This window comes from Phodopus roborovskii, unplaced genomic scaffold (genome assembly GCF_943737965.1).
Source record: "Phodopus roborovskii unplaced genomic scaffold, PHOROB, whole genome shotgun sequence".
In the NCBI taxonomy this organism is placed as follows: domain Eukaryota; kingdom Metazoa; phylum Chordata; class Mammalia; order Rodentia; family Cricetidae; genus Phodopus; species Phodopus roborovskii.
In genome coordinates, this window is record NW_026126511.1 from 44,396,464 (window position 1) to 44,414,570 (window position 18,107).

General features: G+C 43.1%; 1 protein-coding gene across 1 annotated transcript; it reads right to left on the reverse strand.

The window, feature by feature from the left end:
- Positions 1 to 2,767: 2,767 nt before the first annotated feature.
- Stc1 (stanniocalcin 1) lies at positions 2,768 to 14,459 on the reverse strand. The gene is made up of 4 exons (XM_051195456.1): positions 14,306 to 14,459; positions 12,203 to 12,345; positions 11,327 to 11,538; positions 2,768 to 5,853 (listed from the first exon to the last, which is right to left on the reverse strand). The coding sequence occupies exons 1-4, from the start codon at positions 14,421 to 14,423 to the stop codon at positions 5,583 to 5,585; spliced, it is 744 nt and encodes a 247-aa protein (XP_051051413.1). The 5' UTR covers positions 14,424 to 14,459; the 3' UTR covers positions 2,768 to 5,582.
- Positions 14,460 to 18,107: the final 3,648 nt, after the last annotated feature.

An 18,107-nucleotide genomic window follows, 5' to 3' on the forward strand; every position in this document is an offset into this window, starting at 1 on the left:
TACATAAAGGACTACCAAAACCATTTCTTTGTGAATGCAGACACAACTGTAGTAGAATTTGTTTATCCCAGAAAGGGCAGATTCTGGGAGGAGGATGACAGTGTGAGATTACCTCTGTGAGAGCTAACAGGAAACCAAATGACAAGTGTAGATGACCAAGTGCAGGTGACAGGGCCTGAATGTGGAGAGTCTCACATTTGCATATGGGGTACAGAGGCATTAGTGGTTGTAAGGCTCCTAGAGCACCAGGTCCTATCATCCTCTGGTTGGATAGGGGTAGAAGGATAGGAGCACACTGGGAGATAGAGGGATCTGTGGCCAGGAATGTTTGTGTTTCAAAGAAATCCCAAGCCACCAATGGGACTGGTTTCAGGATTTTGACCACATGTTGGAAACAATGATAGTGTCTTGTGGGACATATGTTGTTTCTGGATTTCCTGCAGCGGAGGACACCTGCAGTAGGATTTAATTGTGTTAAAAGTTGAGAATACCATTCTGTCCTCATTGGAAGCCACAAACCCCTTAGGAACAGACGGAAGCTGAGACATATTTAATTGACAGACAAGGATGAAAATTAGTGAGTGCTTAGTCCAGTATACCACATGTTGGCCACTGGGCATAGTGCTCACCAGTGCTCAGATATTGGGCTAGAGAACTGAGTTTCAGTTAGCTAGTTGCAAAATTACAGTGATAGACATTACTGTTCAGATTGTAAAGTAGAATAATAGGATGGGACTAGATGACATCTCAACAGGACCTCTGGTTCTTTCTGGGAAGAAAAAAGTGAAAGTGAAGAAGGAACACAATTCATAGCAGAGCTTGAACATAAATCATGAATTTAGCAGTTATAATTGTAATTGCATTACAAAATAACCAGGGCTTCAAAGAAATAAGACTATCATGACGCACAAATGGTCACATGCTCTCTATGCTCCCTCTTTTTAGCATAATACTATATGTAGATTTAGCAGTACTGAGACATGTGGCCAACAAGAGTTGACGCATCATGTTATTTTGTAGGATCACTTCCCTGTTAACCTCTGGACATAGGGGAAATGTAGTTTAGAGTTAGAAATGATTGGGAAAATATCTTCATTTGATTTTAAACCATAAGGAGAACTTACTTATTAATAATGATCTAAGATTCCTACTGAAAAGATTCCACCACCAAAGTCCTCCTTTGTAAATGGAGTTCTTAATTGGTCTAAGTAATAAAACTCACAGTCAGATTTGAGGAAAATGCTGAGAGATCAGAGAGAAAGAGAAAACCACTGCCATACCTTACCTCCTTAGAGTCTCTGCAGACAAGAGAGTGAGTTCCTGTTTCTCCCTGCTTATATCCTGTTTCTACCCAGCTAGCTCACTTCCTGTCTGTCTGTACAGACCTCCAGACTTCTATGGTTAGTTAGTGGCAAGCTCCATTCTTTGACCTCTAGACAGGCTTTATTTGTATAAGCAACATATCACCACACTCCTTCCCCCCCCCTCTTATGAATCCTTCTTAAATTTCTGAGATGGGGTGATCTAGCTCTACTTTCCTCTACCTGGGGCAGCCATAGCAGACTCTCACTGAGTAAACTGTACATGGATACATGGGACTGCTGTAAACAGCTCATTTAATGGTCCACAACAGCTCCATGGGATTGCCATCGTAAGGAAGCAAGAAACTGATGCTCTTTGAGATGAATGACTCATCTGACTTCACACAGTTTGTAAGTGATGGAGCCAGTACTTCAATTGCAAACATCTGATCTGGTAGCAGAACTATCTGCTTTTCTTGTTTCCTTGACCTTATTCAACTGTCTGCACACAAAAATCCTTACTTATAATGACAAAGGTGCTCTTTTTATGTTGGGGATATGCCTGTCAGCCAGGCACTCCCAGTCTCTGCAGAGAGGACATGTGAACAGCATATACACCTACCTGGAAGGGATCTGGAGCATCTACCCATTGTGCCTGCATTGCTGCCATGCAGAGGTTACTGCTTAATGAGCATGGATTGACTAGTATTGCCTAGTAGTTATAGACCCTTAATGCCTCTTCCAGACTTGGAAGAAATTTTGGTTTATTTTATTATTATTATTATTTTTGCATGTATATGGGTTCACAAATCTTTGTGAGCCCGAGATTGATACTGTTGCTTCTTTCCTTGATCAGTTTCTTTGAGACATCACCTCTTGTGGACCTGGCATGCTGTATAATTCAGCTAAGTGTGCTATCTGGCTAGTGAGCTCCAAGGATGCTCTTGTCTTTTCTTTACCCAGCATTTTTACAGAAGTGTCTGGGATCTGAACTCAGGTTTTCATGTTTGTGTGGCAAACTCTTTACTGTCTGAGTCATCTCCCCAACTCCTCAGTTTCAATTTTATCATGAGGGTAAGGGGAACCACCAAATATGTGTAAGGATGTTTGGCAAATGCTGATTTCAATTGCATTTATAGTCATACTGACCCATAATTAGTGACTTAAAGAAAATGAATGGAATAGTGACTACATACTTAAATTCAAATTCAAGAAATCTTAAGAGACATATTTTTATTATTATACATGCATATGTTCATGCATGTGTGTGTGTATGTGTATACACAGCCTATGCAGGGGTTGGGGAACAACTTGTGGAATCTGTTCTTTCTTTTTATATTTACATGAATTCTGGGGCTTGAACTCAGGTCATCAGGTTTGAGAGGTCACAAATATTTTATTCACTGAGCCATCTTACTGACCCAAGAAGTTTTAAAGAATAACAATGAAAGACATAGAGGGGGAAAAAAGAATAAAACATAACACTTTATTATTATTATCGTAGAAGGAATTCACCAAAAGTCTTCAAATTATGCTATGGCATCTTTAATTATAAAAATAAGCAAATAAAATAACTTGCATCTGTCATTACCATGATATGTTTCATAACTTTTATATGCACATGGAGCTTAAAAATGTAATTTAACAATAAATAATGACATATACCAGATATGCTCACTGTTTATTCCAGTACTCAGCCAAAAACCTAAATATCACTTAAATTATAAATACATAATGCAAATATAACGGCACAAAAATGTTCTAAAGTGCAACCAAATCACAAGAGAGGAGATCATGCAAACTGGTCTAGGTCAACCCCCGAATCACTCTGCAGCAAAACATGAGACAAAGCTTTGGAAGTTCAAGGAGGAGGTGGAGGGGGGCAGGGTAGGGAGAAAAGGAAGCAAACAACTAGCAACATTGTGAGAACTGCTTCTTTCCATATGTGTAGTAGATATATGTATTGTTGACACATATACCAATATCACTGTGGGGAGAAATGAGGCTATACAGCTTGAAGAGGTCATAGCAAAAATAAAAGAGAGAACAGAGGAGAAAGACACAGAGAAAGGAAATCTACCAAACTAAAGTAAGAGAGAATTTTTACTAGGAATTCTCATAAGCTACTTGCCACTTTGGGGTTCTGGCTTAGTGGGTTTGCAAAATGCACAACACACACACTTGATTAGCTTTTCTGGTTTAAAGAAGTCAGCCTTGCCCGGGGTGGGAAGTGGGGGAGAGGGGTGAATCTAGCTTAGAATATGTGCTACCTGATTTCCAAGAGGCTAAGGCAGTGTCCATTTGCTTGGGACCTGGGGATGGGACAGTTCTAAGTATAAAAATGCCCTTAACAATCCGATGTCAGCACGCTTAGAGGCTGTGTGGGGACGAAGGCAGCAGCGTTTGTGCGGCTGCGGCTGCTGCTCTTGATCTTGGTCCTTGAGCACTATGTTACTGGTTTTAAAGGCTTTGTGGTAAAGTTGTATTGCTTTTTATTTCCCTGGAGAGGTGCCCTCCCTCCTCCCACCAGGGTCCCTATCACTCAATTTGGTCAACTCTGGGGTGTAGCCTAGTGAGAGTCAAGCACCAATAGTTTCTACCCAAGTGACTTTGGAGCAGCCCCATCCACTTCCTCTCTTAGCATTGACCTTTGGTGAGCAGTGACACTCATAAGGGGCTGTTGGGTTCAAGGACAATGACCCTGAGAAACTACTGTTGTTCGTAGACAGGTTAATCATTTGCTTTGGTGGCTGCCATCTTGTAAACATCACAGCGGAAATGATCAAACCACCAGCTCTTATGCCCTCCTTCATTCTCTCTATATTTTTGTTTTTTTTTTCCTTTTTTCTTTTTTTTTTTTAAACATCCTACAGAGATGGTCCAGCTGCCAGGACAACTTTGGCAGACAGCGTGTTACAGGACAAAAAAAGTAAGAGGAGTCTATTAAGGCTGGACATCCCAGGGTTATTTACACCCCCTCAAGCCCAAGTTCCCCGGACTAAAGACCCAAAGGCTGATTGGCTTAGTGGAAGAATCTCCCACACCATCATTTTCCAGAGTGCCAGGCACTGATGGAAGGTGATGAGCCAAGAACTGCCACTTCCAAGGGGTTAGTAGGCTTTGTCACATTCAGTGTCAAGCCCAAAAGGATGGGTTTTTGATTCCTGTAATTCCCAGTTGGATGTGACAGAGCTGTTTTAGGATACACCTAAGTCACATATAGCCTCTGGGCTGAGGTGGGCTAGGAGATTAACATTTTACCTGGGGTCCTTCAGATAACCTGTTGGGTTTTCCTATCTCGTATAGGCCCATCTTAAGTTCTGATGTTGAGTTAAAACTACTTCTACCCCCTTAGTTATAAAAAAGGCCACAAGGAGCATGAATGCGGATATCCGGAAGTGAGATAGTTATTTCATTCCCAGGAAAAGGAAAATAAAGCTAAGGTACAAAACTAAATCTATATGCAATAAAGTTATTATAGACTGCTTGGTTAAGCAGAGTCCTCTGGAATTTATGTACAGTACAATAGTTTTCAGCTATTTATATTCCACAGTTAGACCTTAAGATTCTCTGTTTTTAAGACAATTGTTAAAGATACTTTTAAAGCTCTGAGCAGTTACAGTACATAAAGATGTTAGCTTTTGTTTTTCATTAGATGCAAGAAGATGCTGGCTCAAAGTCTGGTGGGACAACCAGGTTTGAGCAATTTGGTAAATATGTCAGAAAGGAAATTAGACATTGGAGGCTAGAGACCATAAGACTCATTAGAGATCAAGAATTCAAACATGACATTCATATTCGTCCATGGCCAGCACAGATTCATAACACGAATTCCATTTAACATATTTATGAGCATTTAAGACATGCACTTAAATAAAGTTGTTTTGTATTGGCTAACTCTACTGGGTGACCATTCTAAAGGGCTCTAAATCTTCAGATTACAATGACTGGGTAGTTACATGAATGTTTTGTGTTTGAAGAGAATTGATAGGGATCTGGGAAAAGAATTCATAGAGGGGATAAAAGAGGTTACATTCTCTCAAGGAGAGGATGGCTGATCACATGTATTCTGTTGGTGAGAATGTTGTCATTGCAGATTGTTGGGATATTGATTACGGAAGCCTAGTTTCATGCAATTTTCTTTAAGGGCAGGGGAGGATAGAAAATAGGGATTACTTAAAAAAAAAAAAAAATCAAACCAGGCACAGTACACTCAAAGTTGGTGTGTTAACACCCTTAAAATGCTATTAGTTTGTGGAGGCTGTGGATACCTCTCCCTGGTCACGCACTCTCATGGGAGGTGCGTTTGATGTGGGAGGGAGAGTCCCCCTCACCTCGGAGGTTCCTGAGGAGGACTTTCAGCTTCTGTGGTTCATTTGTGCGCCTCCTGTTGAAGTCAGCTCTGGGGTGTGTCTGGGCACAGTGGTCTGTCTGCAGGATGTGGAAGAGGCTGGCCATGTTGGGCCCAATTTTCTCCATCAGGCTGTCTCTGATTGTGCGGACTGTGTCTTCGTCACATTCCAGAAGGCTTCGGACAAGTCTGTTATAGTATCTGCATTGGGAAAAATGTTTATTAGGGAAAGCCAAGTAAGGACCAGGTCAGTGCTCAAATATTCAAGGCTGGAGGTGGCTTTCATTTCTTCCTGAGCTTTGGGTTTACCATACAACCCTAGAAAGTCCATATCCAGGTTTACATTTCAAGAGATATATATCAAACTGAGCAGTCATAGGCCGACTGTAATGACTGACATTCTGGAAGCCAAAGACTCTTAGGGATAATTGGGACAACACAAAATGCTCTCATTGTGTAGAGAAGAAACTAGGATGCATGCTCAATATCATATAATGAATTAATGGCAGAAGCGGACTTAGTCATGTCCACCACACTGTACCTATGTATTGTACTCATGAAAGATGAGTACAATAGGTGGGTCTTAAACTCAAAGCTTGTATTAGTACTAAATCACTGCACATAGACTGATAGTTAATTGGATGTCTTTTTGCAACTTCCCTTTGCTCTGGTGTGTGTGTGCTCGAGTATGTGCACATGAACACACATTCTAACTGAACCTTGATCTAAAGCCATGTGTTTTCCTATCAAATCTGTTTCCTTATACACACTCAGCCAGTATTGAGAAGGCTATTAACTGACTGTTTTGAGGCTTCCTTCAAAGACATATCGTGGCCTTCTGCAGCCAAACACTAGGTAGAAAGGATGCTTAAAAGGAAAGATTAATGCCTCTTATAGTTCATGCTTCTGTAAGTCCATGCAATGGTCTCACATTGTTCAGAGTTTTGTGACCTCTTCCATCTTAGAATGCCTCACAGGCTTTAGTTATCATCTCAAGCACCAACATTTAATAACATTATGACTATTCCCTTTTCCCTGGCTTGATTTTGAAAACGTCTTAAGGGCAGGGTGGATGTCCTTATTCTTGGTATCCAAATGGCTGAATGTCATCAGGCTGTATTGTCTGCTCAATAGTTCACTGTTGAATTTATATTTTTTTCCCCCCAAGGAAATAGAACTTAAATAACAGGTGACTCTCTTGCCTGGTAAGACCACATCTGCATGCATAACACTGACTTACGTCTTACAATCCACATTGAAATATTTTCTTAATATATTAACTGAACTTTAGCATCAGTGAAAAAAACATAAAAATATTCTTCAGTTGTACAAAAAAGATCTAATTTTCCTGAAGAAAAATGATCTGTGGTTCTGGTAGATTATAGGCAAACAAGCCTATAATTATAGGCAAAAAAAAAACCCTAATGACAAAGACCTTTGTATTTGGTATAAATGACTGTCATGTATGCAACAATTCTCTGCATGTCTCAAACAATGCTACCAAGTGTTATGACTGTGAAAAGATGGAACCATCCATATTCAAAACTTTTAAACTCAGAAAGTTCAGGTGTTTTCCAAACTGTCAGGGAATTTCTGACTCAATGGTTGTATAAATCTATTATCTCTGTGCTCAATGACAGGAGACTCTCCTGGTGACTGTGACCTGCTCTGCTGATGTGGAGAAACCCTTTTCTAGGACTGGTCATGGTGTCACTGGGGCCACAGGATCATCTGGGGGAAACATACTGTTTTTTTTTTTTTTAAACTCAATTCCCAGAGCACAGGAGCAAGCATCTTGGTGGAATAACTTGGCCCCCTAAGAGAGGTCCTTTGGAGGATGGACAGTGAACAGCATAGAGTGTGAGTATTAAAGCAAAGTGCTCACCCTTCTTTGGGTGAGAGGGTGAAGCTAGGGATGGAGAGAGAGGAACAGTGTCTGGCTTGCCCATAGTCCTGGCTATAGCCCTCCTTTCAGGGACAATTATATCCAGCTGTGAGGAAAATTGGGCTTTTCTGGCTCAGAGGAACATTTTCCAGCCCTTTGGAATTACAAAGCACATGAGTCAAGCTGAGCTTACTGGGATGGAGAAATGGGGAGAAAAATCAGTTTTGGAAAAACTGAGAAAAAAAAATAATTGTGCCCCAACAGCTTCAGCCATCTATACCCTCATTCATCTCTAGGCATCTACTAATTTCTGGGCTCTTCCAGGAATTAGCCCCCTCCTTACATTTGGAGGTCTATTTTAGAGGGCAGTTAGTTCTTAGACATTACGTTGACATAAAGGACTTTATAACTCAGGGAAGTTAACCCTCTCATGTCTAGAAAGAACATGTGCCCCCAAATGGGCTGGAAAATGTAATTGCTCTTTAGAAACAGAAAGGATAGAAAGTTCCTTATTTGACAGAATTGGAGCTCTTGTCTGGATGAAGAAGTCTAAACCCCTTAAAGAAATTCAATTTGTCTAGCTAGCCTGCAGCTTTGGGACCCCATTGCTGCCTGACTCTGAGGGTACCTGCCTTTGCTGTTGCTTCTCTGACGGACTTAACAGGGTACCTGCTCTTGGACTTTCTTGGCAATGACTCCTGTCAGCCTGCCTGGTTTTCTGCTTCCCTAAGAGGGCTCTGGTAACTCAGTGGAGTAGGCTAAGGGAACATCTTAAAATAGGAAATTATACATGGCTCCGCTAGGAGCTTCTCAAAGGCTGAAGCATGTGTCAGGCTGCCTGATACCAGTTCAGCTAACTCTGTCAAGTCTCCAGTGAGACTGGAATGTGGCACTCAACTCTGGACTGTGTGGGCCAATGAGAAGACCTTTACTACATGTTGCTAAGCAACACAGATGCTCTAAGAGGTTGTATCTCCAATAAGAGTTGACTTAGCAATTGCCATATATTTACTGAGCCCCCTTTTGTACTGAGACCATACAGTTACTCTAGCTATGAAGAGGGCTGTGTCATTTCTTTCAGGAGAGAGCACACACAGAATTCCTTGCTGAACACCATGGTGCCTATATATTTAGCTATTCATGGTATTCTATTTTTGGGTTGCAGGGTTTTTCTGGCTGCTTTTTTTTTTTTTTTTTTTTTTTTTTTGTAGAAAATAAAATAGCTTGGCTTAAGGCCATGTGAATTCTGGACCTTATTTGGTGACTCACAAGCAGGTTGCTCATCTCCCTGATCCTCTCTCCTTCAGTCAGTTATATGGGGACAGTAGGGTCTGGATAACTGTCAACTTAAGCTATGGTATTTTGTTTCTAAGGATTCAGTGTACATTTTCCTCCTCAGGCTAAGAAGACAGTATAACTCAGCAGAAGATTCCTCCTTTGTAGGGGGAGTTGGGATGACTCTGTTCTTTAGCTTGACAGCCTTTATGGCAGGAGGGTACACACTGCAATGGAGTTGCAGATTAAGCCTTCTGGTCTCACAGTCTAGAAGGACCTTTAACAAACCACACATCTTTCTTCTCATTTTGCATATTCTGTCCTTGGGACCCCTCCCCCTTAGTAAAGAATAAGATCAGATATTCTCCATAGCTACAGTTTCAACCATGCTTACCCAAATACACACATTTTGCCTAGGAACGTTCTGTGTGAGAGTTTATAAATAGTCCTTTGTTTCCCTTGATCAATATTATTCTTCTGTTTCCTGTTCCCTATCCATGCCCTAGAGAGTTGGACGCTTTGTCAGTTTTCCCACTTTGGATCTGTGTTGGTCTCACTGGTTCCCAAGCTTTGTGCTGCCTTGCCCATCTCATCAATCCTCCCTGCTCCCTTCAAGACTGAAGGTGCAGGTTGCAAATCAAGGCAGGGCGACACTCCCAACTACCTTCTCTCTTTGGGTGCACCTCTGTTACATACACATTCTCCTGTTTAGCTTTGTAGTCCAGTCACAGGTTTTAGATTCTCCCAGACCTAAATCTGATGCTAGACAAACCACACACAGGAAGGTGGAATGAACCTGTAACTACTTCCCGTTGCAATTCTCTGCCAACTGGCAGGGACTTTGCATGTGTCTATGTTGGGACCAAGGCTGGGAAAGCAGGATGTTTCAGGCGGGTGAGGAGCTGAAATAGAGCAAGTAGATCAAGCCCCTCCTGGAACGGAAATCACTCCAGTCCTGAGCACCGAAGCGAAATACTTGGAAAAAGGTAAGAGTTGCACGAGAGATTCTGGTGTTTAAGAGTGTGCCACCCTTTCCCCATTGACCTTTTCTATTGAATGTGAGCAAGAGGAGATAAGGAGACTGTGCCTGGACCATTTTCTGAAGGCACCACAAACAAGGCACTTTGTAAAAAGAATAATGGTCTAGCTAAGGATGCCTTTTGCAAGTGTCCTCTTGGGTAATGGGAATCTTTGGTCCAGACTCTGTAATTTCCTTTCTACAATGAATCTCTCTTCACAAGGAAAATGCTACTTTAATTGAAATAGCCAGCTTGATATAGCTTTGAAATTGGTCACCTGCCACATTACAGATCATGTGTCCTGGGATCTTTAACAATCGAAACTTGTACTGACGAGTCTACTAATATCCCTTCTTTTAGAAATGCTACATAACTACATCCTTTGTCCTACCAAGAATTCTTTGAGGAAAATGGAGTTGATTTTTTTCCATGTTCTGAGAAAATCAGTAAGAACTCTGGTACAGTGCAATCAAGGGCTGCAAGGGTTATATGTAAGATGACTTGTGGTTCTGTAGGCCACTAACCTGCAGTCAAGAATGGCTCCTATATGTCATAGAAGTTTCATGTTTGGGGTAAAGCCTTACATGGACTTGACCATTGTCATTCTCAGAAAGGATAAGGGCATTTGGCTAGGAAATTTATCAGATCAAGTATATGATAACTCTTAGGGGACCAGAATACCCTATGAATACATGAAGACTTGGTGGGTGAGTCATCCAATCATAGAATTTGGCTTCAAGCACCCACAGGTTATCTTTAACTGAATTTTATCACTACTGATTCTAATTGCCCATGTCTTCCAAGCTGCATCCCTCACTTCTTGTTAGACATCTTTCTAAGATACCCATAGTGGACCAGGATGATAGGTCTCTTATGCATCAGAGGTTCATTCCTGTCTGGCAAAGACTTTAAAGTCAAAGACCCAGCAAGACCTGGAGCTCAGATGGCGTGAACCCAGTGGCTTTGGATTACCTGAGATGCAAAAGAGCTACCAGCTCTTCCTTCTGGAGACTTTTGGGTTAGAGGGTTAGGATGACATAAGGCACTGAAGGGGACACAGAGATGGTTCCCTGAAGGTTCCCTGAAGTAATTTCACTTTTCATAGAGAAAATTCCAAGTTCTGGGGAAATAAGGTAACTTGTTCTGGATTAGCCACTGAAATATATCTGGCTTTGGGACTTACTTGAAATACACACAGATTTAATAAAAGTCTGCACTTCTGACATTTGGCCTGTGGGGGAAGGGGTTATCATGGCCTATTGTTCTATAGAACTGTCATGGTTTCAGCCAAGCCTGATGTCTCAAAAAAGTATTGTCCAGAGGCTTCATTGTTTCCTTTGGGCTTATGGTAAGAATTGGAAGGAGATGTATCCACCCAGCTTTCTGTTAACTGTGTGGGAAGATTTTAACACTGGAGGGAAAATTTCTTCTCTGGCTTTGCTGGCCAATCCCCCTCCATGTCCCTGATTGTGAAGAAGAGAAGCCCCCTAGGTACCTGTTGGAGAAGTGATTGGGCAGCTGTATGACTTCAGTGATGGCTTCCGGGTTGCGCTTGGCGATGCTGCAGACATTCAGCTTGCTGTAGCACTCCTCCTGCACGTCGGCAATCATCCTCTGGAAGGTAGAACACCTTCGAATGGCAAGGAAAACCTTGGAAGTGATTCCATTGGCGATGCATTTTAAGCTCTCTTTGACAAATGCTTTTCCCTGCCAGGGACAAGAAGATAAGTGTTAGTTTGTCCTGTTGGAAGAAGTCTGGGTCTAGGACACAGGGACCTTCAAGGGGACTTGCTTTAATAGCATGATCAAGAACAACAACAACAATACAAAAAAAAAAAATATCCCCAGTCCTTCTCCCTAGCACTCCCTTGAACACTCAGCTCCAGAGAAGGGAATGAGATGGGAGGAAGCCATCACCAACTGTTCTGAGGTGTGATGATGGCCATAATCAGTTTTATGTTCTTGGGATTAAGACTGGTAGCTCAGAATTTCAGACAGCACGCTAGAGCATTTGGAGGAGAACATTTTTATTTCTTCTCAAAGCAGAAATGCGTTTCTGCCAATCATCCCTCCTGTTCTAAACCAGCCTCTATCAACTCCTTATTCCTGGTCTATTGTGTGCCCCCCATGCATATTCTCGTGTGTGTGTGTGTGTGTGTGTGTGTGTGTGTGAGAGAGAGAGAGAGAGAGAGAGAGAGAGAGAGAGAGAGAGAGAGAGAGAGAGAGAGTCTACAACCTGGCATGGCCTTTTGAGTAGGAGGCTGGGAAGCAGGTTTGTCTCCCTGCAAGGTAGGCTCCCAAGAGCAGTCAGTACTGAGCACCCCGTTAAATGACAAGCAGCCAGGGGGAGCAGAGGTTAAGGGCGAATTACCTGAGTGTCAAATTTAGCAGCACTGTACAAGAAGGATTTACAAATGTCGTACATCCCATCCGTGTCGCATGTGGAGTTTTCCAGGCATGCGAAGGCCCCACAGCCAACCTGCAGGGCACTGTTAAGGCAGCGGACAACTTCAGCTGAAAGAGACAAACAGATCCAGTTTAGATGGAGCCAAAGGGTTCTGAGTAGGATCCAGTAGGTGTAGAGGCCAATACCAAGGGCACAGGATCTGAATTTATCCTCAAACTTTGACCTTGGGTTCCATAGAATAACAGTGTGTGTGTGTGGGGGGGGGGAGGAGATGGGCAGCCTCCTTTTGCTTCTAAGAGTCAGTGCAGAAGAGATGACTTCCCCCTCAGGCACATGTTTTTCTAGTCTCACCCTTCGTATTTTGATGGCTAGAGAAGGTTAGAGACCTTGTAATGCACAGTGCCTTCTGGTGGTGACAGGAATTAAAGGCTGTCACTTGAAAGCATGGGTAGGCTGAAGGCAGTGACTGAAGGTCAGGCTCATGATGGGGGGGGGGACCAGCTAATCTAGCTGCCTTCTGAAAAATGCAGTCTGGAGTAAAAAAGCATGGGTATTTTAGTTCAAATGGTAGCGAATAATTTGCTGAGTCCACTTGGAAGAAGAACCTTCCCAAAGAGAGCTTTTAACCCACCATGGCATTGGCAGAAAGGAATTGGGGCCCTTTATATCCACCCCAGACCCCCAACCACAGCCCCACACTTAGAGGTATGAATAATCTCTCATATTAAAAAGGCTTCTTTTCAAAAAAGAGAAACACAGGTGTGGAGTGACAACTCCGAGGCGCCCCTTGTGTAAGGCTGGAAGAAAACCGCAAAGAACTTGCACCAGGCTTTCTGCATCCTGGATAAGATCTGCCATAAAAGTAATTTCTCTCCCACAGAAGGAGGGGTGTTCTGGCAGGCAGCTCGGCAAGCAATGATCTGTAGCCTTCATACCGTAGGATTCTCCTCCCAGATCAAAAGCGTGGTTTGGTGAGGCTAGGTTTCCCCGCCCCCCCTCCCACCACCCGCAGCCTCTGGGATGTTACAAGTCATTTCCCTAATTATATATTTCCACGGGTTCAAATTATAACTTTGCTTTAAGCAGTTTTAATATGCATTAGGGCTGCTATTGTTTTAGGCAAGCTTGAATTGTGAATCACGGCATCACTATAGCAACTAAGTACAAAAGGAAGCGAGGCAAAAGGCCTCCTCTCGGCAGGGACCTGCGCTCTTCCATCTGCAGCATTTTGACACCTGCGGTCGGTCCCATCTCTGCTGAAGGTTGGGGAGATGAGTGAGTGGGGAGCCAAAAGTCAAGGGGCAGAGGGCCCCTAGTGACTCTTTGCCTCCGGAGGCCAGGACCACATACAGTTAACTGGCACTGGAGTCAGGCTGAAAGTAAGACCTTCTCTATGGAGAAAGAACTGCTTCGTTTCACACATGCACTTCCTTCTAGGGGCCGTGGGCTGCTTGGGTAATTGATTGGAGCTGGTAAGAGAGAGGAAAGAGCCAGGCAGCCCTATAGGGAATGGGGTGTGTAGTCCCCCCCCCCCCGCCCACCCCTTCTTTCTGAATCCGCCCTGGATTTCTTTTTTTTCCCCAAGACTTGAGGACTATGGTTCCACAAATCAGTGTAAAGAGGGGGCTTGTCTGGGTGCTCTCTGTAGAGGTAGAGAAGTCAAGTTACAAGGACTAAAGGAGCAGGGAGAGGGACCGCTGCAGGTAAGCCGCGCGCATCACCTTAAGACCGGCTTGTGGAGTGTACAGAGCTGTGAGGCAAGCCAGCATTCAAGCCTTTCCCCGCCCCCTCCCCCCAACAAGAGGGTACGTGCCAGATTTCAGGCAATCAGGCTAGGCTTATGCAATGAAATACCCTCAGCAGAGCGCCCAGCTTCTTCGTTAGTTGCTTGCAATTTATTAGACAAAGGAACTCCACTTCCTAAGGCTATTGGATTTCACTGGCAGTTCATTGCATGAAGCACATTTATTACCGAGATCAGCCGTCACAGACACACATGCAAAAGTGAGAGAGGCAAATGAGGACAGCTCTTTGGGGGAAAAACCAGTCCTGGGCTTTCTGGCTTACCTGAATTTTGAGCCGCCACCCGGGATTTTCTGGGGCTCACAGAGTCATTCTGTTCCGCCTCGTGCGTTGCAGCAGCACTGATGACCAGCACCAGAATTACTGCTGAGTTTTGGAGCATTCTCTGAGAAGTTTCCGCTAAGTTGTTGGCTTTTTTTTTTTTTTTTTTCCTTTCCTCCCCCCCTTTCCTCTTTCCCTCTCCCGGCTTGAGTGAAGATGTGGATCTGGATATACTAAAAGCTTAGGTGAGGATTTGAGGAAGAATTTTTGTGTGGCTGGCTGGCTGGCTGGCTGCTGCTGCTGCTGCTGTTGCTGCTTCTTACACCTCTGGCTTTTGCAAACTGGGGGCCCAAGAGCTGCACCCAGGGATTTTATAGCCGTCTTATCGGTCCTCAGGATCAAGAACCAATCAGATCCTTCAAGTGGTCCGTTTAGCCAATGGGCAGGCACGCTTATTCAGCTGGAGCTTTTTGACTTCTTAGAAATATTTTCCAGCAAATTGGAAGTACCTGCTGCCAATGATTTATATGTGTGCGTGGCTATGTGTGCAGGGATGTGTGAAAAAGCTATTTTCACACGCTGAAGTGATAACTCTGTATTGATCAAACTGAAAGGAAAAATCACTTGAAAAACCTCTTCAAGGTACTTGTGAAATTCATCTTATTTTATTTTATTTTTAAATGAACCACTAGGAGGAAATGGTGGCTGGGTGCTTGATAGGAAGATGTGATTCAGATTAGAATTTAATCGAATTATAAGCAGCTCTCTAGTTTAGTAGGCTGTTCTCTGCAAGAGTTCACTTGTAATGCGCATCTTTGATTCCATGCTGTGATCTGCGAAATTTCACTGATATGTGTAAGCTGTAGCAGAAGGATGGATGTGAGTATAAGAGCTTAGTGAACTGAGCTGGTCTGGTTCTAGCTCCCAGCTGTTCCTGCAGCTCCCCTCTGACCTTGGCCATGTCCTTTTACCTCGCTGTTCTGCTTCTCAAATATTATTTCAAACACCTCTAAAATGTTATGGTTCCCAGGGAACATAAAATTTTGAAACAAGGTCTCATATAGCCCAGGATATATGATACATAACTAAGGGTGACCTTGAACTCTGTTCTCACTGTCTCCATCTTTCTCATGATGCAATGACAGAAGTTTGCCACCGTGTGGCGCTGCTGATCAAACCCACAGCTTCCTGCACACTGGCTTGCTCTACATTAACTGGCTACATCCTTAGTACCAGATCACCCATCAACACTGTCTTAGTCACCAGTGATCCTGCCAACTCCAGGAGTGTTGGTTACTGTCTGTGCACACATGCACACCTACTCACTCACACCACACTTCACAGAGGGACATGGCAAATGCCTGAAAATTAATAAACTGTGTATTCAAGCCCAGCCTCTTCAAAATCACGTTGAAACAATGAGCTGGTCAAAGCAAGATAAAACCTGTTGGGTAAACCAGTTCATTTCTTGGGGGTTGGGGAGGAGGCAGGGGTGAGGAGGGGGTGGGGGGGAGGCTGGGAAGAAAGGGTAGGGAAAGACCAGAATGTGTAGGAGAGGAGTCTGATAAACTGGAGACTTAATGGGAAAATTATAGTGGAATCAAAATCATGCCCAGTATAGCCGCTCATATTTTCTTGTAAGTGGAGTGTAGGCAACAAGAAGTCTTGTCTGTAAGTTGTGAAGGAGGTTAATGATCCATGAGAGGACTTCTCAGGGTAGGAAGGTGGTCATTAAGGGCTGAGGTGAGGTGCAAGGATTAAACAACACAATCTTGAATATTTTTCAGGAGGTAACTGAGAAAGAGCTCTTGGCAATTCTACACACTTGGACAGCATGGTCTTGCAAAGACACAGAGCTAGAAGCTTCAGGTTCAATTCTGAAACTTCACACGAAAGTACAAACAAACAAACAAACAAAAGCAAATTCTGTCCTCACAAATCAAGCCAAGAATGAGGTTTGGGTGTGTATTTGTGTGCATGTGTGTATGCAGAGAATGGGTTTGCTAAAATGACTTATAGTCCATCCTTTGCCAAAAAGGATTGCTAGAAAGCAGGGATGTTTGCTGTAACAAGAGCTAGAAGGAATAAAAGACACAGAAAATAAGTTAAAAATTGAAAAGAATGTGCCAACTATTTAACTTGTCATTGCAGTTTTTGTTCATCAATAGTATCGTTGTTTTTCTAGTATCTTCTAGATGGAATACTGTTCAGAGTTTCAGGGAGGATAAAAGTGAAGAAATCTAAAAGGCAAACATGATTCTTGACCCAAGGCACTTGAAATTTAGTTGGGAAGATGACCAACCTTGGGACATCTATAAATTCAGAATGTCATGACTTTGCCTGAGAGACAGCTCGAGAAGTAAGGGAATTCTTAAATTGGGAAAAGTGATGCTAGTTTTTATTTCATAAAATTGTTATTCTGGAAAGCTTTGAAGTTGATTGTTGATGCCTTTAGGCTAATGCAGGAATAGAGCATACATGGCATTACAGAATAGATCACTTAATGTTATCTTTCAAAGAAAGAGTAAGAACATAGGTACAGATTCTACCAGAAGGTCTTGACTTCCATTCCCGAGTACCCTCTACTTCCTTAGCCATTGTATACTGCTCAAGGACCTACACTTGACCTCTGGCTGGTCCACCAGCTTGGAAGGGTGATGGCTTTCCTCTGACAATACAGTTTCTTTTTCCAGTTCTCTGAAGCTCTTACCAGAATACAATGTCCTACAAGTATCAGGATGTGTTGTCCGTGTGTGTGTGTGTGTGTGTGTGTGTGTGTGTGTCTTTTGTTGTTAAATTTTCACTCCTTATTTTGCTCACTTACAGCTATATATCTATATATGCAGAGGTTAGTTTCTAGTTGTGCAAAATGTTTCACAATGGCAGGTAGGCTGTCATTTGAAGAAATTTATTGGTGACTGGCCACACCAGTTCAGTGTGGTTCAGTGACTGGCCACACCAGTTCAATGAAACTAGTGTGCATGCACTACTGCAAAGTGCATAAGCACCAGTGCACTTGCCAAGGGATGGAGTTGATGGCAAGCACAGGTACCCAAAGCCAAATTCCTTCCCAGAAGCCCATAGCTTGAGGATATCTGACTATCCACCATCACTGTGCCCTGTGCTAGACTTGGAGATGGCAGGGGCAGAACTCTTGGCAACTCTGTGGGTGATATACAGTTCCCTTTGCAACTGTCCTTGGAGCATTGAGAGAAGATGGAAGAATTTGGAGGCCAGTTTTCAGAGTATGAGTTTGATCTTATAACAGGAGGCATTGGGGCTCTTTAGCAGGGAGATTATGCTTGGGGAAGGGCTTGTCATTATGCATACAGCTTGGAGAAGAAAGGTTGGAGCTTCAGGGGCATTTGTGTTACTGAGATTGCTATGGTGATAGGAAGGAAGGAAGATAAATATGAGAGATGCTTTGAATAAATTCACCTTAGTAAGTAACTTAAGGACTTCTTGGAAAAGACCCTTCTCACAATTAGGTAAGTCATGTACATCAGACTTTTCCTGCCCTAGTTTTGGCTATGATTTTTTTAATTGCAAGAAAGATGTAGCATTTCCATAAGGCAGGCGTTTTCTGGCATTCACATAGGGTTGTAGATTACCTAACAAAAGTCTTGACTGTACTTCTAGTGGGCGGGGAACCTTCCAAAGCCAAGCTACACAGTTGGAGGTGCCTGTGGGGGCAGTGGGTGGGAGGAGAAGGTACCTCTGCTATTGCCCCCTAGCCAAGAAAGTGCCAAGAAACACGAAAGAGAAGTTGCCAACAGCGAAGGCTGGTGACGATGCCCTGGCTGCA

Excerpts from the sequence above, each read along its gene's own strand:
- Stc1 (XM_051195456.1), bottom strand. The coding sequence starts at position 14,423 with ATGCTCCAAAACTCAGCAGTAATTCTGGTGCTGGTCATCAGTGCTGCT. Across the intron at positions 12,346-14,305 it reads GGTGGCGGCTCAAAATTCAG|CTGAAGTTGTCCGCTGCCTT; the intron begins GTAAGCCAGAAA and ends TGTCTCTTTCAG. Across the intron at positions 11,539-12,202 it reads CTGCTAAATTTGACACTCAG|GGAAAAGCATTTGTCAAAGA; the intron begins GTAATTCGCCCT and ends TGTCCCTGGCAG.